The 26,588-nt window shown below is 35.4% G+C and overlaps 3 protein-coding genes across 3 annotated transcripts; 1 reads left to right on the top strand and 2 right to left on the bottom strand.

The window, feature by feature from the left end:
* Positions 1–4,263: 4,263 nt before the first annotated feature.
* LOC142621205 (rust resistance kinase Lr10-like) lies at positions 4,264–7,375 on the bottom strand. The gene is made up of 2 exons (XM_075794525.1): positions 7,351–7,375; positions 4,264–5,458 (listed from the first exon to the last, which is right to left on the bottom strand). Exons 1-2 carry the CDS (start codon positions 7,364–7,366, stop codon positions 4,347–4,349), a joined length of 1,128 nt encoding a protein of 375 aa, XP_075650640.1. The 5' UTR covers positions 7,367–7,375; the 3' UTR covers positions 4,264–4,346.
* Positions 7,376–9,965: 2,590 nt separating this feature from the next.
* On the bottom strand, positions 9,966–10,751 carry LOC142620122 (uncharacterized). The gene has a single exon (XM_075793544.1). The coding sequence runs from the start codon at positions 10,749–10,751 to the stop codon at positions 9,966–9,968; it is 786 nt and encodes a 261-aa protein (XP_075649659.1).
* Positions 10,752–14,538: 3,787 nt separating this feature from the next.
* Positions 14,539–15,557, top strand: LOC142619237 (L10-interacting MYB domain-containing protein-like). Its single transcript, XM_075792303.1, has 2 exons — positions 14,539–14,871; positions 14,961–15,557. The coding sequence occupies exons 1-2, from the start codon at positions 14,539–14,541 to the stop codon at positions 15,555–15,557; spliced, it is 930 nt and encodes a 309-aa protein (XP_075648418.1).
* Positions 15,558–26,588: the final 11,031 nt, after the last annotated feature.

Below are 26,588 nucleotides of genomic sequence, written 5' to 3'. Positions count from 1 at the left end.
TTGTGTTAAGAGATTACAGTGTTAAAAGAAATGATTATTTTATTGAATAAATGCGTAGAATAGATAAACTGATGTGAGAGTTTTGTAAAAGTGAGTGTGTAAAATAGAAAAAGTAGTTTTTTCTTGCAAAATAGATGAAAATTTTACACTAACTGATGTGGTTGCTCTAAAATAGATGAATTTGATGATATTATTCATTTATTTGTACAATAAAGTGGTATTGTGCTGTTCCACTCAAATTGCACTAAAAATCTCACCAATATTTGTATGAGAAAGTGGGTGGTTGCTGTGCATGATGTATCCAAATAATAAAGCCGCAAGTCAACAAATAGCTTCCACGAAGTCATACAAATTTTAATTTGACTTTTGTAAGCAAGCAGTGTCTCAAATGAAAAATAAGGGAAAAAAGAAAAGAAAAAAAATACTACATTTACAATATTTTCACAACAAATCATAAATGATAAGTTATTATTGACTATTATTGGTGGGCAAAAAATAATAATTTCAATGATGAGTTCAAATTAGAACCAATGACAACTTTACACCTAGGATTTGTTGTAAAAATATTTTGAATGTAACACTTCTAAAAAAATATATACAATATTTCACAATATTTTTCACACCAGTTGAATTGACAAACTTTTGCTAGTTTTCATCTAAGTGAACCACACAATCACTTTTTTACTTACGACTACGAATTTGTCATATATCAACATATATGAAAAGTTTTGTCAATTTTTTTGTCTATAGACTTTCTCAAAAAAAAAAAAAAATCTACATGATTCTACAAGTTTAGTAGAACAAGAATGCAAAAATTTTAATTAATCATTTTGCATCTAAAAGATACAAAATAATATAATTTATGTAATATTTTGAATATATTTTTTAAAAATATTATATTTAAATATATAAAATGCTTCAATTTAGTTTTGTTAAAGCCGAAATGCATCGAGTTGCACTAACGAATGTAGATCCCATACCAAGCAACTGGAAAAGGCCAAATAGAAACTGTCCATAGACAGTGACACTTTTACCATTATCAGTTGTGCCCTTTTTTTTTTTTTTTTTTTTTTTTTTTTTCAGGCTTACACCTCTTTGGACTTTGGTTAGATGGGAAAGAATCTAATGCCTTGACATTCTTCTCTTTAGAGTTAGCACATACATGTGGTTTCGGACAAAAACATCTTTTGGGCCAGGTTCTAGCCCAAGGATTTCTCCAGATATCCATTAGGCTTGGGCACTAGTTTTTTTTTTTTTTTTTTTCAGGCTTTACACCTCTTTGGACTTTGGTTAGGGAAAGAATCTAATGCATTGACGTTCTCCTCTTTAGAGTTAGCACATACATGTGGTTTCGGACAAAAACTTCTTTTGGGCCAGGTTCTAGCCCAAGGATTTCTCCGGAGATCCATTAGGCTTGGGCACCAAGAATCTATTGGTTCAGGATTCGGCTCAGAACTCAAGGGCTCCACTTTATCCCCTCTGCTGCTACACAAAAGAAAACATATAGGAGAAATAGAATGAATCTTATGTGGAGCAGAGGAAGAAACACTTGAACATTTGTTCATAGATTAAACAACATAAAAAATCATATGGGCTCTCTCACCTTGGCACATCAATTTCTTTGAAATAAATTTCAATTCATCTCAAACTAGGTTGAATTGATTATCCAACCAGAGGATAGCCTAAGAATTCCAAAAAAAAAAAAAAATAGAGGCGATGAATTTCATCATATTCATAGCAATCTATTGTGGCACTATTTGGAAGATAAGGAAAAACATCTTCTTCTTTTTGGTAAAAGTCGTCAACATTCAACACACCTTATTATCACACTGAGATTTACATGGATATCTGAAATAAAACTAGTGTAAACAAAAAATTTGTAAGATTCAATTATAAAATGGTCATTCAATTGGAAAATAAAGTTGCCAATCTAATGTTAGAAATTATTTAATATATTTTTGTTTTTAGAGCTTTAACCATCTAGAGACTGTTGCTAGAAATCTCTTGAAAATGTGTTGATTGTAATGTGCAAAGGTTATTGGATTTGCAGGCACCTATAGAATTGAGTTCCTGTTCAAATCAAATGACGTGACCATGATCTAGATACAATGGCTCAAACAAGAGAAAAAAAGCAAAATACAATTTGTAACAATTTTTTGTACACGATACAGAATTTGAAAGGAAAAAATTATAGCATATCCCAAAGGATCATGAAATATCCACTAGTTGTAATTGTTGAGGAGTATTCTGACAAATGGGGCATGTAGCATTCAAGCAAAGCCAGTCATCAATGCATTCAGCATGGAAGAAACGCTAGCATTCAGGTATAATCTTTAAAGTCTCCTTAGCCTGGTATTCAAATAGACAATATATTAGGCAAGTGTTGTCATTGAGCTTGGGCAAGTGTCAGTTCTCACTAAGAACTATTTTTGGGTAAGACTATTGTTGATTCATCGAGGGCCACAATAATTTTGGGCTGGGGGTTGAATTCTGGGATTGAATGGTGTCTTCTAGCATTATAGGACTTGACCTTGGCACAAAGGAAACATAGTAGCCCTAGAAGAACATACTTGCCAGTACTCCAACACCTATGGTAAATATTTGTAGTAGCCTAGCGTGCACTCCTTGAATTTCCTAAACATACAACATTCATTTTTACTACGGCATCAAATTATACTTCTTTTTTTAGTGCGACCGACCAAAGACTGCAGAGAGTCACAGACTACAAGAGGAGCAATATCCTCAGGTACATATTCCATCCATAACTGAAGATCCTCAATAATTAAATTTAGCCTTCTTGGCTAGATAATGAGCAACAGAGTTGCCAGTCTTTTTACATGTGAAAAAAAAAGCAAAACGAAAATTAGATGCTAGCAGTAGAGTATCATCCAACGCATGACCACTGGTCTGCATGGGTGCGTATTCGGATTTAGGTGCAGGTGTGGATACAGGTGCGGGACTTGGCAATTTTTTAAAAAGTAAAGTGGTGCGGCAGGGTGCGGGAATTAAAAAATTATTAAAAATATTTTTATTTATATTTTCTATATATTACTAAGTATACTTTTTCATATAATTGTAAATATATACCAATTTAAGAGTAATAGTAAATAATAACTAAAACATGATATTCATAAATTAGAATACAACCCACAAGTTTATTTTTATTATTTTTTAACATGTATTTCACCCATGATTTCGGCCGGTTTCAGCCAATTTTGGCCCATATTAGCGTGTATTGGCGCGAATCAAAAAAAGAAAAAGAAGAAGAAGGCCGAATCGGAGGCTGGAGGAGCGTCGCCATGTCGCCGCGAGTCTGGTGTGGGTGCGGCAACCCTGGAGCCACGCCCGTGCTTTCTAGATGACCAGATGCAAACTTAAATGTGTCTTCTTAGAAAAGTGCTCGGATAATGAGCTTAGCATCATCCTCAAAGATAGCTTCAAAAATGCTGATTACCTTAACAAATAGGACTATTCTCGGACTCGCTAAAGCTTCCACTTCCTCCACAGAGAAAGTTAAGGAGATTCATGGAGACAAAGCACTAATGACAGAACCATTATAGTCTAGGATAACCACCCCAATGCCCGATACATTGATGTAACTAAAAATAGCCCCATCAAAGTTAACATTGTAGTTCGGATTGTTTGGAGGGTGCCACCCGATTGCACTCTGTATGGGAATAGAAAGGGTGGGTGGGTTCTTGATCTGCTTTAAATATCAATTAGTTATGGAGTAATTTAGACTTTAAAAAAAAAAAAAAAAGTATTGTCAATAAGAAAAGTATTGGAAGTTGTTCAATTATGAGGCACATTTACACACATAATAAACTAAAAATAGTAATAAAAATAGTTATTACTATTTTTATAGTAAACTAAAAATAGTTATACACATATAATAAAAATAGATCAATCATATTATTTATATCTCTCGTTCATTATTTTTAGTATCTCTTATTTTATTTTCCTAGCTTCATATTCGACTTCGTTATATATATCATACGATAACTACTCATTGAAATAAAATCTAGAATATTTTTAGTTTCAAAATTTATACTACAAACAAAAAAGTATATATTACAAGTTTCTATTCAACAAATTTTTACTACTTATTTTCGGCCGATCAACCTTGATTTCGCTCAACCAAAAAGACTTGCACAGTGGCAACTTTCATCTGACTTCATCCTTGATTACATGAAATGGTTACAAATGACATAGATATATAATAATTACATTGAAACTTTTGTCATTACAAGTAAACTTTTGTAGAAATCACATGGAATTAGCAATACCTCAAACCCCTTACACTTTTCCAGGTAAATCAACCAACTAACATATCACTCGGTTTGCATTTAAAATTGAGTTGAGTCACTTGATTGTAGTGTTGAGCAAGTTGGATTTAAGTTGTCACCTACATCCGCTAATGACAATAGGAAAGGTTTAGAAGGCATCTGTAAGCATTCAACTTCTCCTACAAGCATTTCTACAACTTTGTTCATTGAACAACGATCATTAGGCTTCATTTGTATGCACCACAATGCGACTATGATCATCTTATTAACCATTTTCTTCTCCTCATCTGTGACATCTTCCATTATTACGTCATTTCCTTTGCTAACTTGGTCATAGACCCAACTTGGAAAGTAAATTTGGCTTGAATGATCTACTAATGCATTAAAGTTCTTCCTTCTACTTGCCATTTCCAACAATAACATGCCAAAACTATAAACATCAGCTTTATAGGAAACGCCTCCAATGTTTTTATAGAACAACTCTGGAGCCATATATCCTAGTGTTCCTCTTGCAGCAGTCAATGACACTATGCTATCATTTGCAAGATAAAGTTTCGCAAGCCCGAAATCAGAAACTTTTGGGGTGAAGTTCTCATCAAGAAGAATGTTATGGGGCTTGATATCAAAATGCAGAATTTGCATGTCACATCCTCGATGTAGATATTCAATCCCACGAGCCACTCCAAGAGAAATCTTGTATATTTTCTCAATACTTAAGGTGATTCTTCCTTCTAGAGAAAAAATGTATTTGTCAAGAGAACCATTAGGCATGAATTCATATATAAGAGCACGCTTTGGTCCCTTAGCACAAAAGCCAATGAGTTGCACCACATTCATGTGGTGAATCCTTCCAATTGTTGCAACTTCGCTGATAAAATCTTGCCCATTAGCTTTGGATTTATCTAACATCTTTATAGCTACAAGACGACCACTTTGAAGCTTCCCTTTATATACAGTGCCATAGCCTCCTTCTCCCAATTTGTCCTTAAAACCTTTCGTCATCTTCCTAATTTCTGAGTAAGAATACCTAATTGGCATGAAGTTATTTTGGCTTTGCAAAAATTCTTCAATGGCATCATTTGTTGATAAATGCCTCCTACACCACTTATATATCAAAAAGGCAACCACCCATGGAGTACCCAAGCTCACTTTTGCTATAGTGTATAAAAAAACTGTACAAGGACATCACCGGAAAAAACTATGAGAAAACAAATTTCCACTTGCATTGCTTTCAGTTATTTTAATTTTGGCGAAAACCTCATTTTGGTCCCTACATTTTGGGGTCACGTTCAATTTGATCCCTACATTTTAGTAATAGTCAATTTGGTTCCTCTTATTTTCAAGTTGTAGTCAATTTGGTCATTACTGTTAACTCACTAATTGAAAATGCCTACGTGGCTAACGGATTGTACCATTGGGACATTAGATGCTTATGTGGCTACTAAAATAATAATAAAAAATTAATTTGACATTTAAAAAATGCCAAGTCATATCTAACAAAAAAAAAAAACTGAAATTTAATTTAATTTCTCAAAATATTTTTAAGAAATATTTTTTTCATTATCTCAATTCGTAATCTCATCTTTCTTTCTCTCACTTTCATAACAAAATAATTAATTTGTTATTGCATTTGTAACTTTGTAATTTATTATTGCATTTTCTATTGTGAAGGAAGAAGACAAGAAAGATGTTAGTGTTGACAACGAGCTTTTTACCATCTCCTTGTGATCCAAATTATTCAAACTTTTCGAAAGCTCTTACTCCAAATTTGCGAACTGGTACACAGAGGGTTGAATCTCTGAAGGCCTAAGTAAGCAAGCGTCCACCTTGGATTTTGGGTGGTTTATCTAGATAAGCGAGCGTCCACACATATCTACAAATTTATGCGTAATCTTTTTTTTTTTTTTAATCTTGTCTCAAAGATTTATGTGTAATCTAGATTATTCTTTTGTGTGTTTTGAATTTCACAAGATGGAAAATTTGCAGATCTGAATATTTTGTAGATCTAAGAAAAACAATGTTTGACAATGGTGTGTATAGATTTTGTAATTCTCTCATGAGTTGGATGAGATCCTTTCAACACACCATTTTGACGAAGCTTATTCGAGACCCCTGACAAATGACGATCTCAGCAAGAATACAAGTCTTCACAGTTGGAATATTGATTTTACTAAGATGATTAGATTAGTTGTTGAGGTTTTTGGTGGAAATTTGGGTGATTTTGTGGTTGAAGATTTATGAAATTAGGGATAGATGGCTGAAGACTTATGCCAAGAAAGTGAGAGAAAATAAATTTTGTTTAGGATGTGTTGCGTGTATTGAGATTTTCTTTGTTGTCCTGTTTGGTGGGTAAGAAAGTGAGAAAAGAAAGCTGTTTGTTTGTTTGTTTTTTTTTTTTTTTTTGTATCATCTCATTCATTTTGTGTTTTTTATTTTTTGTTAATACGGATCAGTACACACAGAACGTTGTAGAACAATTTCAATTTGAAGTGAAAAATAAAAATTTGAGAAATAAAATTAGAAGAAAAATAAATGAGATTAAGAATTGAAATACCCCAAAAAACAAATTCTTCTTAAAAATGTCATAAGAAATTTTTTTTTTTTCATTTAGATCTGACTTGGCAGTTTTTAAATGTCAAATTAATTTATTATTATTATTTTAGAAGCCACGTAAGCATCTTATGTGCCAATGGTACAATCCGTTAGTCACATAAGTATTTTCTGTTAGTGAATTAACAGTAAGAACCAAATTAACTACAAATTAAAAATAAGAGGGACCAAATTGACTGCTGCCAAAATGTAGGGGACCAAATTGAATGTGGCTCAAAATGTATGGACCAAAATAGTATTTTTGCCTTTAATTTGTAATTGAAAATATGGTTAAACTAACAACTAAGTGCCTTCCTAATCCAAGTAATTAAGCATAATATATTTTGTTTCCATTTAAATGTCACTAAACTTTAACTACATCTTGTTTTCATGGTAAACTATACTCATGCACAATTTTCAAGAATGATTTGCTAAAATAAAATTGAAGAAGATCAAAGGAGATTCAGGTTCTTACCGATATTTGGTAGCATGTACCAATTATAAGCTGCAAAAAAAAGAAAAAAAAAAGAAAGTTGAAATTACCTTTTCTAACTAAAGGTGAATTACTAATTAGGGAAACAAATGACGAATAATTTGAAAAGACTAGGCTTAATAAGACTAATAAAAATAAAAATAAAAACCCTCTCATTGGGCCATGCTTAACATGAGATATAAACAACCATAGAAACTTGTCGACTTCTTATATTAATCAATCCTTACTTAAGGCTAATTCCAATTCCACTTGGAGTGCAAGTATAAATAAAAAATTAATAATTCTACTTGAATGGCAAGTCTTGTAACTATTATTTAATGTATGGTTTAGAATTTAATGTGCATTTGGATACCGCATATTTTGCAGAAAACTAAAAATTTATTGCTGAAAACCCTGTAACAAAATATTTTTTATTGCTACAAATTACTATTTACCTATTTTTAGCACTTGGTTTTTCCATGAATAGTGTCATGGACCAGCCAAAAAAAACGTGCTGGAAACAAATGCAAACGTAGTCGCTAGAAACAAACACACCTTTAGCCTACTATTTCTTCAACCAAAAAAAAAAGAATTTAGCCTATTATATTAAGGGAAATGAGAGGAAAATTTTAATCAAGAGAACTGGTTTTCTCTCGTTTGGTTGCTGTTTTCTGTTTTCAAACACAGCAAAAAAACTTTTTTTGAGGAATAGTTGTCGGAAATGGTTTCCTATTGCTTTTTTACCTTGAAAACCTTTTGGAGATGCATTTCTATTCTATAAGTTTTTCCATTATTTTTTTTTCAAATAAAGCTTTCACAAGAAAAGACAAACCCAGAAACCTAGGGTTTGTTTGGTAATGTTGTTTAAATAACAGTTTTCAATGATTAAATAACAGTAACACTTCTGACATGTATTTTTATAGACATATCATTTCTCATTTTTATAACACTCAAATACATATTTCTACAATACTGAAAACTGAATAATAATATTTAAACACTATTACTAAACGGGGCCCTAAGTTGTTGACAGCGGCAACCACAGGCCCAAGACCAAACAACGTCGACCCACAAGGCAAACCCACCCCTATCAAGAGAGCCACAGACCTATAACAATCTAATTAAGTCGTGCCCACAAAACCTAGACCAGTCCAAATTTTGTGCAAATCTTGCTCTTCATTTTCTTAAGCCTAAAAGATCAACCGATCGCCCAAGTACATGGTTATTCATTTACTAGTGTCATCTTTCACATCACGCACAATTACTCAATGCAATTCTTTGTCATTTTTCATTATGTATTATCTTTATCCTTCAAACAACCTTTTTGAGATAGAAAACTTACCGATAACGAAATAATCTTGACCTTGAGGTCGCCTTACTGCAGTTTCAAAAAGAAAAGAATAATATCAGTGCTTGTAACTTTAAAATTAATTTAATTTCTCATTATAACGAAACTACAGTAATACTATATAAATATTTCCTAGCATATCTATTACATTGGAATGGATGGAAATTGCACAAAGAAGCTATGTTATTTGAGAAATTTTTACTTTTCATTTCCTCAAGCCTAAGGGTTTGTTTGATTGGAGATTGAGACGAAAAAGTGAGAGGATAAAAAATAGTGAAGGGTCAAAAAGTAGGAAAATTAAAGTGATTTTAGTTTCACTCATTTGTGTTTAGTTAGAGGTGGAAAAGTGGAGGTAAGAAAAACTTTTTTGTTTGATTGAGAAGAAAAATAAAAAGATAGAAAAATGAGTTTTTATAAATTTACTCATATGTCCTTATTAATAATGATGCCCAATTTTTTTATAAAATAAATAAATAAAAGGCAAACAACCAACCAAAAAACAGACAATCACCCAAGTTTATTAAAAAATGAATATCATGTCCAACAAAAGAAGAGTAAAATGCCTACTGAACAAACAAAAAAACTAGAAGAGAGTTGAGATCAACCAATTGTCCATGTACATGGTTATTCCCTTAATTAATGTCCAATTGAGATAGAAACCTCACCTCTGAAAAAGAAATATAGACTTTGTGGCCATTCTGCATTTTTGACAAAGAAAAGAATAACATCAGCACTGTTTTGAACTTTAAAATGAATTTAGTCATTATGCTAGCTGAATCTACCCTAGCCTGTCTTTTACATTGGAATGGATGGGGTATGCATCAAGAAGCTTTCTTCTTCAGAATTAGATAATTTTTACTTTCATTTCCTCAAGCCTAATAAAAGATCGTGATCGTCCAATTGCCCAGATAAATAAGTCACGTGCAATTCTATATCATAGTCTATGCTATATTATCCTTCAAACTACTTCTTTTGACATAGAAACCTCACCCAGGAAGCTAAGATACAGTCTTTCGAGCAATCCTGCATTTTTGACAAAGAAGAAAATAACATCAGCATTTGGAACCTTAAAACTAAATCTGGTAAATTTCAATAACATCACCAAGACGTTTCTTATTATATTGACCCAACACATGCATGGTTAGTGACGGGAGAAATGCAAGACTATTGCAGAAAAGAAAGAGAAATGTGCAAGAGGAAAATAATGGTCAACATGCATGTAAGGTATTTAATTAGAGAATGGAAAGTGTTATGCCCTTTCTCGCTATATTTACCCACCAATCTTGACGCTGACGCATACGACAAGGCTCGAGTCTTTATTGGGGTTGCAATAGCTCCCTCTTCCGCAATGACTATCACAAATAACTTGGATCCATGAAAGCTCAAAACCATATACCAATTTATTGTGGAGTTCTGTACAGGAAATAATTGGATTATCATGTCCTGGCCAAGATGTCATAACCAGCATGTCCACTTTGCACGAGTCCCTCACATCCTTCACCCTTATTGTACCAATTGTAACATATTCATACCTCTTGGAATGAGAAATTGAAGAGTTGGAAGAATTCTCTCCATTTCCATTGCAAGTAGAAGTATCCAAATAGATTGGAGTATTCACAGGTTTTTCACAGCTCATGAAAACCACTACAATCCGTTCGTAGTAGTTTTGCAAGTAATAAGGCAGAGCGGACCGCGGTTGAGAAAAGAAATTATATCGATATAAAGAATAACTCGGAGTGGAGAAGTATTTGTCCTCCTGTATGCCTGAGTCCACCACCCGGATTGTGTACTCATTGTAATTGATTTCCTGTACGTAGTATTTTCCTTCAAAAAAGTATAGCACCGTATGATTGTTCTCACACGACAGTTCATACGTTGGGTCACCGCAGGCTTGTGGATCGCTCTTCAATCGAAACGGATAGCTTATGTTCCGGATATTTCCGCAGGAAGAAGGGGCACACTGATGAATATTATTATGAGTACTGCAAGTTTTATGGACTAATACAAAAACAATAAGGGCAGTGAGCCCTGCAGTGAAGGGTAATTGTCTCCCCATTTATGAGAGAGTGAAAATTTTCATCTGCTACAACTAAACTTGACAATGACGAAGATGACTTATATTTCTGGTCTTTCAGAGTATCATCAATAAAATAGTAGTAAAATAAAATTTAGGAAAGTAATTAAAGAAAGAAAAAAAGAGTATTCAATTTCAATGAGGGACAGGATCCCTAACACCAACACCAACACCAACACCAACACCAACAAGAAGTTATCAACGTAGGCACATACGTCTTGATTTTGAAATTTACAAGTTAATAAATTTAAACACGTCCGTATGCACATACGTCATGATTTTTAAAGTTTTTATTTTTTATTTGAAAGTTGGATAAATTAAACACTCTGCCAAGCAAGCACATGCATGCGTCTTGATTTCGAAGTTACAAGTTAATTTAAAAAGAGAAATGATATATTCACAATATTTTTACAATAAATTTTAAGTGGCAGGTTGTTACTAGTTGTTATTGTTGGAGCAAAAAAATAATCTTAGTGTTGGGTTCAAATTTGAACCAATAATAACTAACCATCTATGATTTGTTGTAAAAATATTGTGGACGTAGCGACTCTCAATTAAAAATAGAGGTTAGATAGCTTTGGGAGATTTGTAAATTGTAAAAATGCTGATTAATTAATTAGATTGCAGAAGATTCTGCTTAATGATATGTACCAAAATACAGAGAGCGGTAAATTAGGAAGACTTAACTAACTTCCCACTAACTATGGAATAAATCATCGAATGACATATGTCAGCTAAAACAACTAACCTCTAAATTAATAAATAAAACATAAACACACGGTTTATACAAAACTGGTCCTATACAACTGTAGTTTAGCATCTCTTGGATCAGCAACTTCATCTTCTACAACTCCAAGCTCTATTCAATTTAACACCAACTGCTAAGAACCTTATAACTCAAATGGAATATGTACTCAGTTAGAAATATTAGCCTAATACTCAGGGCCCAAACCCAATTTTATATGGTGTAACATGGGTTGTCATGTTGAACTATGTAATTCTCTTGAACTAAGAGGCATCCATGAAAATAATTTACTGAAAAAGCAAGGAGATTACAAAAGTGATACAAAAGACACTTTCACAAAATTCAAATCCTAAATACAACTAATTAAGGTCAGATGCATTGTGTGTTGTCAAATTCGTAACCAAAACATTAAAGAAATTTTGAATTTTAGTGTCAAGATTACTGTTTGAAGATAAACATTAAAAAAATAACTTAAGAAATTGCTCAGTGAAGTTTCTATTGCCTTAACTTCAGGTTCAATTCTAATAGACCGATTGAGCCTTGAGCCAGCTGTTTTTCCAATTTGTAGCCTATGATCATGACCGGAGACTTAGGGATCCATGCGCTAGGGTTCCAAAATATATTTGAAGACATATTAGGTCATCATAAACATAAGAAGAACACTTTATGAAGGGGAGATCTTGTTGTAACAGCTATATGCCAAGGATTTGTACCAAACATCATCTCCAAAGCTGATTTGAATACCAAGAAGTGTTCATAGTGAAGTACATGAACAAGACTATTGTAATTAAGTTGTTGTGGTGAGATAGACACATACTGAATATCCCTGCATGGTAAAGAGATTCACAAGACAAAAAAAGTCCAACCGAGTTGGAGTTATGTGTGGTCATGTGGAAAAATTGTATTGTATGTAGCAATACTAGGATTGGGATATTTTGTATGGTAAACTTCCATTTTGCCTAGTGAATTCTTCAATTTAGTGGTAAGCTACATACCACTTTAACGGTTTTTCTGATAAGGGTTTTCTCTTCATAACTATATTACTTGTGTCAAATTTACTTTTCGTTGCATTTTACTTTTGCGGTATGCATGGCTGCAACCATCAAATGTTAAATTAGACCTTTGCATAATTGGAATAATTAATCAATTTAGACAATCAAAATCAGCAGGGTATAAATTTCCCAACATACCCAAAGAGCTCTCTCAAACAAAAATAGAGAAAGCCCTATTATATCTAACTAAAGTTGAGGCACACCCATTAATTAAGCCGCAACACACATATATTTCACTGGTGAAAGTCACTCAACCAAAAAAAAACTGGTGAAGGTCGGCTAGGTATATATGAGAGCAATCCAAAGTCAGAAAACTAAGTCCTATAATCACTAGGACTCAATCAACTATGTTAAAAAATACATCCGATATTGACATAATAAAAGCACCACCTTGGCTTTAACTTGTCAAGTTGTATTGCATAAATTAAGTTGTTGTAATGTTGGAAGGACCAAATCGTTGTCAAACTTTATGAGCTTAAATCTAATACATTTTACATGAAAAATCAACAGTATTCTTCATTTACTTTCTCTCTATGAGAATGATGTCAAACATTAACCATTTTTTTTCTTTTTGAACATGTTATATAGAATGATATTCTCTTAAAATTTAAATCTTTTTACAATGAATAAATAATTTTAAGATGGCAGAAAGGCCAAAGGAGTAACATTAAGAGCCCGTTTGTTTAGGCGTATTGAGAGAGCTAAACGCCCGTTTAGCAAATCGCAGAAATCACGATATGTTTGGCTGGGCGAAATTGGTGGGATTGCGTTTTTGAAACAGCAGATTTTCACGTTTCAGGAAAGGCAATTTTCCATTGCGATTTCGATACCGCGCGATTTGCAAATCGTGATTCCGCTCATATTTTTTGCTGAAAATCCAAAAATAGCCTCTGGCTTTACCGTTGCGTCTACAGTCCTCTCCCTTCACCATATATAAATCCTTAACCCTTTGCCTCAACGCATCAGTTTCACAAGGATTGGTTCACGATTTGCTGTTTTTGCTCTGCTCCATGTATCACCGTTCTTCATCGCAATTCCAGGTAACTATTCTCCATTACCCATCTTTGAATTTATGATATATATTTGGGCTTTTGGCATGTTGGTTTACACCATTTTAACTCAAAATATTAGAAATTATAGATTTGTTGTTTGTTGCTGCTGCCGATAAGAGCTCTCTCTGTTTCACAGACAGCCCTCCATGGTTTTGCTGCTGTACAATGTGATTCTTACAGTTGTAGTTTTTTTTTTTTTTTTTTTGGTTCTATGTATGTTGCCGTGATCTTGTTTGATTCTTTTATTGAATATGTTTGATTCTTTGTGGTTGTAGAACTTACCTAGGAAACTTAGGGAGCTTTTGTTTAATAAATGTGAGAAAGTGCCCAGAAAATGTAGTCAAGGTTGCTGCTTGGTCTTAACCAGGCCTGCGCAGATGTCAGTGTACTCCAAGTAAAGGATATCAAAAGCTGCCCAGAAAATGTAGCATCCTAATGACAACTATGGATTGCATGTAAAGTCCTATGTTGATTGGTTCAGTTTCCTTAGTAGACAGAGCACGTGCACTACTTTATTCATCACAATTAATTAGTTTTGGACTAACAATATGTGAAATTACGAATATTGCAGTGAAAACAACCAACCAATTGCATGATTAATTTGTGAACACAACATAAAACCTTTACGCTGGGTTTGTGACTAAAGGTGCAAAGCTGGGACATCAGCCTACCTAAGGAATTTCAATTCTTCTATTTTCCCAAGAATATTTGTGAAAGAGAGAAAGTACCAAGAAAATATGTGAATTATTCTATCATTCTATGGGAGTGGCCCCCTTTCCAAATTCATTAAATTATGCTTTTGTTTTTTGTGGTAGAAATGTTATGAAATTACACCTACTATTCAATTTTCTCATGGGTTTGGTTGTAGAACTTGCTGTATTTGGCTGAACATTGATATTAACAAACTTATGATTTTTTAGATGGGTAAGCCATCACAAAATAGCTCAAATGTTAGAGCTCAATGGCCATCAAGAGTAACAACTATCTTTTGTGAAGCTTGTGTGGATGAAGTATTTAAGGGTAATCGACCTAATACCCACTTTAGTAAGAAGGGTTGGACAAATTTTATAGCAACTTTTGAAAAGAAAACTGGAAAGGAATATCCTAGGGAGAAGTATAAGCATAAATGGGATAGTTTGAAGAAAGATTGGGTACTTTGGAATAAGTTGAAGGGAAGTGAAACTGGATTGGGATGGGATGCAGCCAAAGGAACAATAGCTGCAACTGATGAGTGGTGGGAGAGGAAACTAATGGTATGTTTTGTATAACTCATTGTACATATTTTGTATTAGTAGATAAACTATGTTATTTGAGTTATTAATGAAATTATTCAAAAGTGTAGGAGGTTCCTAAAGCTGCAAAATTTCGAGAGAAAGGTTTGGAGAATGTTGACTTATTAGACATTATGTTTAAGGACATTGCGGCCACAGGAGATTTAGCATGGGCCCCCACTTCAGGTGTGTTACCTGATGATCTTGAGACACCTAAGAAGGGGTTAAGTGATACTTCTGCTGACTTATCTTCTCCAAATGATGATGATGACGTTCATGAAGATGAAACTCCTAACCTTACACAACCACCTAACCCAACACAAAAGAAAGGAAAGAAGCGAGTTTTACCATCATCCGCACAGAACAAAGGGAAGAAAGGAGGAACAACATTACAGTTGACACAACAGCTTAGTCGTATCTGTGATGTTGTGGAGTTAAGGAACTCAGCTTTTTCAGTGGAGCCAAGTAGTACTATTCGTAATGTCATGGAACGCGTGTGCACCTTAGATGGCATTGAGAAGGGTTCCGAACTCTACCTCACGGCAGCACGTATTTTTCAAAAACGAGAGAAGAGAGAGATGTTTGTCGTGATGGAAGAACCATATTTACAACTTAAGTTTCTTCAAGAGGAGGCAAGATTGTTAGGAGGGCACTACTTTGGCACTTAGGGTGTTTTATGTTTTATCCTATGAATAATGTTTTATGGAAGAGAAATGTTTAGTGTTTTATTGTTTTATCCTTTGAATAATGTGGTTGTTAGGGAGGTCACTACTTTGGCACTTAGGGTATTTTATGTTTTATCCTTTGAATAATGTTTTATGGAAGAGAGGGATGTTTTTAATAATTTATTGTTTTATCCTTTGAATAATTTATTGTTTTATTCTAGATGGCATTGTTTTGGGTAAAATCTTTATAGTGGTCCAATTGATCTATTTTCTCGTAATTGCTAACACATAGCAACTTCAGCTTGCAGGCAATATTGAAAAAATGATATAGTTGGTTTTTTCTAGTGGAAATCAAGAAAGAAGAAGGTTATGAAAAAAGGGTTAAGTTGGACCCAGTTGTTACTGGTATATCTTGTTTTAGTTGTAGCTCTTAAATTTATTGTACTAAACTTGAACCTCTAGTCTCTAACTGACTAATGCCAATGTTTCTGGAAGTGTGAATTATTGGTGTTGGTTTTAATTTTGAATATAAAGCTAGAAGTTAATTTTTTTGTCTTTTCCTTTTTTCAATTAGTTGTTCTTAACAGGGGTGATTGATTGTGACCAGCACAACATATATTTTGGTCGCCTAAAGCTGATCAAATTTTTAATGGAGAGTTGCTTTGCAGTTCTGCAGCTTTGTCCTCTTTGCTTTTTGATTATTACAAATGACTATCTGCTGCAAACGTACTGATGATTTGTTGGTTCTTATTGTGGATCATGGAGGGCTTCTAGTAGTTCTCAAATTTGGGGCTCTTTTGCAGTCCACTGATCTTTATCTCATTACTTTTTCCTTACTTGCTACAAAAATTTTATGCATTGGAACAATTAAGAAAAAAATCTGGTATTGTTGTTGGAATGCCACTTCATAAATCCATATTCATCACAAGTGGTGTAACGTGTTTCTTCTATTTTAGTTGTAGCTCTTAAATTTATTATACTAAACTTGAACCTCTAGTCTCTAACTGACTGATGCCAATGTTTCTGGAAGTGTGAATTATTGGTGTTGGTTTTAATTTTGAATATAAAGCTAGAAGTTAATTTTTTTGTCTTTTCCTTTTTTCAATTAGTTGTTCTTAACAGGGTTGATTGATTGTGACTAGCACAACATATTTTTTGGTCACCTAAAGTTGATCAAATTTTTAATGGAGAGTTGCTTTGCAGTTCTGCAGCTTTGTCCTCTTTGCTTTTTGATTATTACAAATGACTATCTGCTGCAAACTTACTGATGATTTGTTGGTTCTTATTGTGGATCATGGAGGGCTTCTAGTAGTTCTCAAATTTGGGGCTCTTTTGCAGTCCACTGATCTTTATCTCATTACTTTTTCCTTACCTGCTACAAAAATTTTATGCATTGGAACAAAGGAGAAAAAAATCTGGTATTGTTGTTGGAATGCCACTTCATAAATCCATTTTCATCACAAGTGGTGTAACGTGTTTCTTCTGTTTGGTCAAAGCAGTACAATCCTGTATTGCAGCAATATAAGCACCACCTGTGCACACCCTCACATCTACCCTGGTATTGTTGTTGCTACATTACTGCTGTAATGCAGTGATGGTGGTTTTTTCTTTGCTTGACATACAAAATGGCTTTGCACTTTAAAAAGTCTGTTAGTGTGTTCTTTTTAATAACAAATACAAACTGACAGTCTTGCCTTAATTTTGTAGAAAGCCTAGTAGCTTTAGCTGCATCTTTTTTTTTTTTTTTTTTTTCAATTTTATGGTATAATTTTGTTGTTTACAGTGAAAGTACAAAAAGCTAGAGCATATGTCCAATTGATGCTTGGACTCGTGCTTAGTAGTACTCTTTGTGTTAACATAATGAAAATTCGGGTTTTCCATGTGACAATCTTTGGCTTGAATTATTTTGCTTTCTATATCAGTGCATGATTAGGTTGCATTCCAAGATAACTGAACAACTTGCTCCCAGCTTTGTCTTGGGCCACGACACTTTTTTTTTTTTTTTAAACACTATTCATAGTTGATTTTAGTGCATAAATTAAGCTACTTTCCAACCGATCAAAATGTTGTGTTTGGTGTCAATGTGCTTAGAAAAATCTGTGCATTTTGTCAAAGTGAACATAAAGATTGCCTTCTTGTTACAAATAGTGTTTTTTTTAATGGTTTTTTAGTTGATCTTTCTTCAATTTTTTCATGTGTTTGAGGTAGTACTGGTGCAGGTCTCACCTGCTTGAAGGAGAGAATAAAATGAGGATACTAAACTTCTTGTCATACTGGTTACAAATATGCTTTAGCTAGCATCACACTTGCTTTTTAACTCATATTATGTCAAACCTTTGACCTTGGGTCACTTCTTAATTGCAAGTGAATGCTGTAGCAGAGGTTATAGGTTGCCTACCTTGTACTCAACATCCATATCCATGCAATATTTTTCAAAACTTGGTAAAGCCTCAGAATCAGTTTCTCTCTCCTTTGATCAGTACACTTGAATTATTGTCCTGATTAGTATGCTCTGTGATTAACAGTTGCCACTTATTGTGGATCCTCTGTGATAATCACATCAGAAAACGGGATTTGATAATCAAGTAGAAAACTAAGGAGTTGTACTAAAAGTGTCAAAGAATTATTTTTCCTGAGTAGTCTAGCGGACGTGAGCCTAGGAGTGGCGTTTTAGTCCTGTCAGATCTTAGGAAAATTGTTCTTCATTTTAGAAACAGTCATGGCCAGTTCCAGTTCATCATCCCCCGCAGTCACATCCTCAGCAGTCACTGATACCATTACCACTTCTTGTGATCTTTCCCTTAGAAAATCTACTGCAAATAGATTAGAATATCTATATGAAATATCTCATATTCCTGAAGATAGTAAAATACCTATTACAGACTTTCCCATTGTAAATCCCTATACTGTGTTTGATAAACCCCAAAAAACTTTCAAAAAATCCATAAAAAAATTTCTTGGTCCTTCTCAATCCTCTACTGTTAAAGAGTATGTCCAAGCTTCAAAATTTGACCAGTTTAATATTCCAGCCAGTGAGAACGAAAACTTTATCACTCTTGCTCTTCCTAGAGAGTTTGTCATTCCATGGCAAAGACAAGATTATACTCACCTCCATTTTGGTGCAGTAAGACTTGCACTCACCTTTCATGGCAGAAAAGGACTCCCTATAGCTTCTAGAATTGCTCTCCTTGATTCTAGATTTATGGAATATCACAATGCAGTCATAGGTACAGTCCAAACCACACTTAACGCAGGAACAGTCTTTGTCACCCTTTTTCCCAATTTCAACATGTCTCTTAGAGATCCTCACATATGTGATGCCCTTAAAGTTCAAGTTCAGATTACAGGAGCCTCTCAAGTACCAGATACTTTTGCTGCCACACTTCACTACCAAATTGCTTACAGACTCCAGAACCATGCTTTTGATGTAGCCATACCAGAGTTTGCCCAGTCCAATGATGCTCTTTTGATCCAAGTTGATCCAGGCATGACGCCTTCGTGCACATTTGTTACAAGAGAGTAGGATAAAGAACAACTGAAAAAACTTTTTCCAGATAAATGGGTTACAAAATATGAGACTCTCCATCAGGCATCTCAGCCAATTCAGTCCAGCACTCCTTTCTTCATCAGAAACCAGAATGGTGAAGTTGAAGTCCGATTTAGGACGACCACACCAGAAAAAGAAGAAGTGACAGTCTTTCCAACAGCTATGATCCAGCCAGTTTCCTATGAAGGTCTTGATGGTCTTCAGATCAAAGCATTTCAAGAAAATGGAAAACCTGTTTATGAAGGAAAATCACCCACAGGCCATATATGGTGGGACGTTTGTGAATGTGAAGAATGCACAGAAGAAGAAATATTTGAAGAAGATAAGAAAAGAAGAAAGAAGAAGTCTTCCCAGCAGATTCTTAAAGAAAGATATGAAGCAGGAGACCCAGAAGTTGACCTCCTTGGAGAACCCTCAGGAAGGTTTGATTACTATGTCCTTTACCCCAGATCCAGAAAACAAAAAATTCCATCCCTTTCCCCATGCAAAGAAGGTCATGATCAAAACCAACAAAACCAGAAACCACCTTTAATCCCATATTACCAGAAAGTCCTTCCCCAAATACAAAAGTGTCAACCCAAACCTCCCAGTCAAACCCACACACAAAAACCCTTACCTTGTTACATGTTTGACCATGCATCACCCTCATACTCACAAAATTTTCCTCCTTTAGAAAGTTTTGACCACCCACAAGCCAATGTAAAACATGTTTGGAAGATAAAAAACCCTGTTGGAACCAATCCAGATGGAAGTAAAAAACAGGTCTCATCAGCTGAAGCAGCCCTCAATTGGCAAGCAGAAAATGCTGTAGCACAGAATCAAGTCCTTTCAAAAATTCTTGACATCCAACAAAAGTTGACTGAAGCGGTATCCAATACCTTTTCATCCTCAAATTCCCTCATTGAAGATTTGAAGAAGAAAATAAAGTCAATTGAACAAGAATTGGAGACAATTGTTTCCACAGTAAAGGATTTGTCTATATCCTTTCCCCTCATCGGGCAAAAAGAAAAAGAAAAAAAACAGTTGTTGATGCAACTCCAGTCTTTGGAGAACTCACAGAAAGCAGCTACTCAAGCTCTTCCAATGCAAGTTTACATGCCATACCAACCTCGTCAATCACTGTATAAAGATCTGTCCATACCAGTGTCCTCACCATTTTCCCCAGTTTCCCCATACCAAAACCTCCAACCATTAAACATGACACATCCAGCTCAAAACCCTTTTAAACCATGTGGACTCTTTCCCAACATACCAAATCCAACACCACTACCTCAACTCGAACCCAAACTTGAACCTCCAACCAAACCACAAAATGAACCTCCTCCCCTTAAAAAAGACAAAGAACCATTATACCAACCACCAGACCCAACCATTGGTGCTTCCTCCAGACCCCCAGATATGAACCTGTTAGCCATAAACACTGACCCTCCAAACCCGATATCATCATTTCTCAGAACTTTAACTCTTCAAGAACAAACAGAACCCTTTGTTCTTCCAGTCATTGATGATGCAGATCTAGACTTGTCTGATCTTGACTTAGATGAAGTCTTCATGACTGACCCAAAAGTAGAAGAAGAAGATGATGTCCTTCGTCCTAAACAACCTCCACCTCCACCACCAATATTCCCTACACCACCTGTCATCCCTGATCATCACATAAGATTAACCTACTCATCAACCACAGATTCAAAACACCTGTTCACCCTTGATAACAGTCCTCCTTCAAAATGGCATGATGAAATTTTCAACATGTATTCGTGGTGTACAGCAGAACTTCAAGCCCCAAACAATACAGTTGCACAAATAATTGCCAAATTTGTAGCAAGACTCACAGGAAGATTGAGACAATGGTGGATTAATCTTGGAGAATACGAGCAAAGACAAGCAGCCCGCAGTAACACACTCGAGGATTTTTTCACGATCCTCCATAATGAATTTCTTGGTTCATTAGCCCATTACACTGAAGTAGCCAGAGATGAATTCCTATTGATGAAATGCTGTTCTTTTGAAAGAAAAGATTTGGAGAAACATTTTGACAGAATGTCGAGCAGATATTATGCCTTTAATGGCATGGATGATGTGAATTCCAAGCACACCTTCTTGAATTCTTTTCCGAACCACTTGGTGATGAAACTCTTCGCATGATGAATCTTCAAAAAATCACCTTGCGGCAAGCCTCTCTTGGAGAAATCTATCAGCATGTCCTTATTGCTGTGGAAAAACTATGCAATCGAAGAAAGTTTCTTTCGGAGATTGATAAAATCCATAGCAAGCTCAAAGACAATTGCAAAAGAAAAGATTTGCAGATTAAGTGTTATGATAAGAATTGTTCTTGCCCAACAAAGAGAAGAGGTCATTATAAGAAGTATTCTTGGAAGAAGAAGCCTTTTCATCCAAAGAAGAAGTTTTTCAGAAAAAGAAATGGAAGTTTCTCGAAGAAAGCAGTTCAACGGAAAAAATTCAAAAGTCTCGTTTTGTATGCAGAAAGCCCGGTCATTTTGCAAAAAATTGTCCAAAGAAAGCCAAAGCAGAAAGCTTTTGGAGCAAGCCCGGATTCATGCGAGATGATACCCCCTTTTCAGATGTGGAATCACTCTTTTCACTTGATGATGATTATTCTCCCCAAGCCTTAGCAGCCATAGCCTATTCATCCTCAGAAGAAGAATCAGATTCAAGCATTACAGATGATTCAGACCCAGAAATCCAAACTATATACACATCTCAGCCTCTTATAGCCCCAATACTTGGCCCCACACCAATAGCCCAGGTTCACATCCTCCTTGATACATATTCCGCACCCATCCCGGTGATAGCCTTGTTTGACACGGAGCGGCGGCAACAATTCTTCATCCTAAGATTTTACCAGAAAATCTTTGGATGTCCCATCATCAGATGTTCAGAGCAGCCAATGGAGAAACATTCCTGATCACCCAGAAAAGCAAACCCATTCACATTAGAATATTCCCAACCCTTACCCTTAAACACCAAGTCCTTGGATCCCCTCTCACAGGCAGAGACCTCCTTATAGGATTTGACCTCCTCCACCAGATACCTAGCCTCAGATGGTCTTCCAAAGGCCTCTTGCATAAACAACACCTTCTCACATGGACCCAGGTACCACATTTGTTTTCACTAAACCCCTTTGATTCCTTGAAAGCCCAGATCATCAATGAATGTTGTGCAGCCACCCACTCAGAATTCCTCTTAAAAAACCCGAACCCACTATGGAAAAACCCAGCCTTTTTCATAACCCTTCCCTTCAAAAAGAATGAAGATGTTAACCCTACAAAAGCTAGCCATAGAGGTATGAATCCAGACCACTTGTCCCTAGCTAAGCAGGAGTTAGCTACCCTTCTCTCAGAAAGCCTCATTGAACCCACAACTTCTCCATGGGCATGTGAAGCCTTCTATGTTAACAAGCATGCAGAACAAGTTCGAGGAAAGCTCAGATTGGTAATTAACTACCAAGATCTTAATCATTTCCTTGCTGATGACAAGTTTCCACTGCCAAATAAAAGTGCTCTTTTCCAGCATCTTTCCAATGCCAAAGTATTTTCAAAGTTTGATCTCAAAGCAGGATTTTGGCAACTTGGAATCCATCCAGAAGAAAGATACAAGACAGCTTTTTGCATTCCAGACCACCATTATCAATGGACGGTAATGCCTTTTGGCCTCAAAAATGCTCCATCCCAGTTCCAAAAAGCAATGGTAACTCTTTTCCAACCACTGTTGTCAAATGCATTGATCTATGTGGATGATATCCTCCTATTCTCAAAAGATGCAGAATCCCATGAAAAATTGCTTACTGAATTCTATAATTTAGTAAAAGCTCAAGGGATGATGCTTTCGAAAGAAAATGGTCATAGGAGTATCCTCTATTGATTTCCTTGGAGTGAACATTTCGTATGGAAAGTATACTTTGCAGCCTCACATAGCAGTCTCTCTCAGTGAGTTTCCAGATATTCTCACCAGCACCAAGCAGATCCAGCAGTTTCTTGGCATTGTTAATTATATGTCGATTTCATTCCAAAAATTTCCGAGACACGTAGATTGTTTGTCAAAGTTGTTGAAAAAATCTCCTCCACCATGGAATTCAGCTCATACGAAGCAGTTCAACGGTTGAAGAAATTAGCGAGAAAAACTTCCCCCTTTGCAGATTCCAGGCACAGGAAAAAGAATTTTACAGACAGACGCAAGTGATGAGTATTGGGCAGCAGCTCTCTTTGAAGAAATTAATGGAAAGAGAAGCATTTGTGGATACAAAAGTGGTGCATTCAAGCCTTCAGAACTCCATTATCATTCCACTTTCAAAGAAATTCTGGCAGTCAAACATGGTATTGAAAAGTTCCAGTTTCACCTCCTTGGTTACAATTTCCTTGTAGAAATGGATATGTCCTCCTTCCCAAAAATGCTCCAGTTCAAAAGAAAAATGCTCCCCCATCCCCAGTTACTCAGATGGTCAAATTGGTTTTCACAATGGTCCTTCCAAGTCAAGCACATCAAAGGTATAGATAACCTTATCACTGATTACCTTTCCAGAAAACCACCAGTCCTCCATACCACCATAATCCCTCCACCCTTATGTGTATATCCAATAACAGATCCATCCTCATCCTCAGGTCCTTCCTCATCCCCTTCACCCTCCAATGACATCATGGACATAATAGAAACCCTTCCCTCGGACATAAAAGACCAAATAAAAACCCTAGCCCTCCAAGCCAGATCCAAAAGAATCATCCAAGTCCTCCATAATTACCTCACACAAAACCAGAGCCATTTCCTTGCCATTTACCCGTATATTGAGCAACCATGGAAAACCCCATTTGCATTTTGGATAACACGATGGAATGTTGTTCATTACCTTTACATGTGGTACTTACTCAATGAGTACTACTTGAGCATTCACTTTGAATTACGTTTCTACTCATACATTTTTCTTCATGATAATAAATATTTTAACAAATACAGCCATTAACTCTTGAAAAAAGATGCTCATGATGGTCAATGGTCCAAGTATCACAAAGCGGATCACCCCAGGTTTGGTCAAAGAATCACTTCAGCATGTATAGTTGCAAAGCTAAATTCCAAAAATAATGTACCAGCAGAAGGACTTGTCCACCCTCCAGATGTCCATTGGGTAACAAATGCCGACGGTCCTATTCACAGACACACAGATGTATCATGGATATCCTGTCACTATTCACTTTCAATGGCAGAATCTCTCAACCAGGGAATCCTTCCAGAAATTGTACCCGCCGACCCAGACATTTGCAGACAGCAATGGCCTTATCAACACCATTGGGAAATGCCCAGTCCGTTTGATTTTGATGATCCCTATTTCCATAACCCTGATCCAGATGCAGACTTTGATGAAGACTGGTTTCAAGGAAGAGATGATTAGAAGAAATTATGTACAAAAGAATATATGAAAAAAAAAAAAAAAAAAAAAATCAAAAATTGTGGGACCCACTTTTGTCTTCACCTTCTTGCCGTCACCCTCCTTTCCAGCATGCATTAATTATAATTAGTCCTTTCCTTCAGCTTCAGGATTTTCGTTGTCAGAAGAAGATTTTGCAGAAGCCAGCCCGTATTGCAGTCTCCAACACCTGTAAAGCCAGAACTCAGACTTCACGCTTTGTTTCTGTAACTTATTTCGTCTTCTTGTAAAATGTTTGCCTATAAAAAGGCCCTTTGTATCATTTGTTTAGCAGAGGAAAGAGTGAAGTAAGAACAAAAAAGAAAGAGTGAATTAGAGTAAGAAAAATTAGAGAGTCAGTCAGCTTGTGAAATATTTTGCAGTCTATGTCTTCCAGTCCTGTAAAATATTTGTTCAATATAATAATATCCATCAGTTTGTTGTATCTTGTTCTGTGTTCTATCCCATATTCTGCAGTTATTTTCTATAGTATTTTAGCAATATATGTCATTAATAAGCTTCCATGATCTTCTTACACCCTCCTATGTTCGTCTTGTAGTTGTCTCGTCTTTATCCACATTTCATCTTTTCCATTACTTCTCCCGTAGCTTCCTAAGTTCATGAAATTATTTAGCTTTGTAACTTTGTTGTTCTTCGTCCTTTAGTCTCTTTCGTCTTTTTCACTTACTCCTTCGTCCACTTCTCCTTATATGTGGTATCAGAGCCTTGCATTTTGAAATAGAAGTTTTATGTTGCCTACCTTGTACTCAACATCCATATCCATGCAATATTTTTCAAACATTGGTAAAGCCTCAGAATCAGTTTCTCTCTCCTTTGATCAGTACACTTGAATTATTGTCCTGATTAGTATGCTCTGTGATTAACAGTTGCCACTTATTGTGGATCCTCTGTGATAATCACATCAGAAAACGGGATTTGATAATCAAGTAGAAAACTAAGGAGTTGTACTAAAAGTGTTAAAGAATTATTTTTCCTAAGTAGTCTAGTGGACGTGAGCCTAGGAGTGGCGTTTTAGTCCTGTCAAGATCTTAGGAAAATTGTTCTTCATTTTAGAAACAGTCATGGCCAGTTCCAGTTCATCATCCCCCGCAGTCACATCCTCAGCAGTCACTGATACCATTACCACTTCTCCTTATATGTGGTATCAGAGCCTTGCATTTTGAAATAGAAGTTTTATGTTGCCTACCTTGTACTCAACATCCATATCCATGCAATATTTTTCAAAACTTGGTAAAGCCTCAGAATCAGTTTCTCTCTCCTTTGATCAGTACACTTGAATTATTGTCCTGATTAGTATGCTCTGTGATTAACAGTTGCCACTTATTGTGGATCCTCTGTGATAATCACATCAGAAAACGGGATTTGATAATCAAGTAGAAAACTAAGGAGTTGTACTAAAAGTGTTAAAGAATTATTTTTCCTAAGTAGTCTAGTGGACGTGAGCCTAGGAGTGGCGTTTTAGTCCTGTCAAGATCTTAGGAAAATTGTTCTTCATTTTAGAAACAGTCATGGCCAGTTCCAGTTCATCATCCCCCGCAGTCACATCCTCAGCAGTCACTGATACCATTACCACTTCTTGTGATCTTTCCCTTAGAAAATCTACTGCAAATAGATTAGAATATCTATATGAAATATCTCATATTCCTGAAGATAGTAAAATACCTATTACAGACTTTCCCATTGTAAATCCCTATACTGTGTTTGATAAACCCCAAAAAACTTTCAAAAAATCCATAAAAAAATTTCTTGGTCCTTCTCAATCCTCTACTGTTAAAGAGTATGTCCAAGCTTCAAAATTTGACCAGTTTAATATTCCAGCCAGTGAGAACGAAAACTTTATCACTCTTGCTCTTCCCAGAGAGTTTGTCATTCCATGGCAAAGACAAGGTTATACTCACCTCCATTTTGGTGCAGTAAGACTTGCACTCACTTTTCATGGCAGAAAAGGACTCCCTATAGCTTCTAGAATTGCTCTCCTTGATTCTAGATTTATGGAATATCACAATGCAGTCATAGGTACAGTCCAAACCACACTTAACGCAGGAACAGT

This window comes from Castanea sativa, chromosome 12 (genome assembly GCF_040712315.1).
Source record: "Castanea sativa cultivar Marrone di Chiusa Pesio chromosome 12, ASM4071231v1".
Lineage (NCBI taxonomy): Eukaryota > Viridiplantae > Streptophyta > Magnoliopsida > Fagales > Fagaceae > Castanea > Castanea sativa.
Note: the sequence above shows the minus strand (reverse complement) of the source record. Positions and strands in the feature narration are given on the sequence as shown.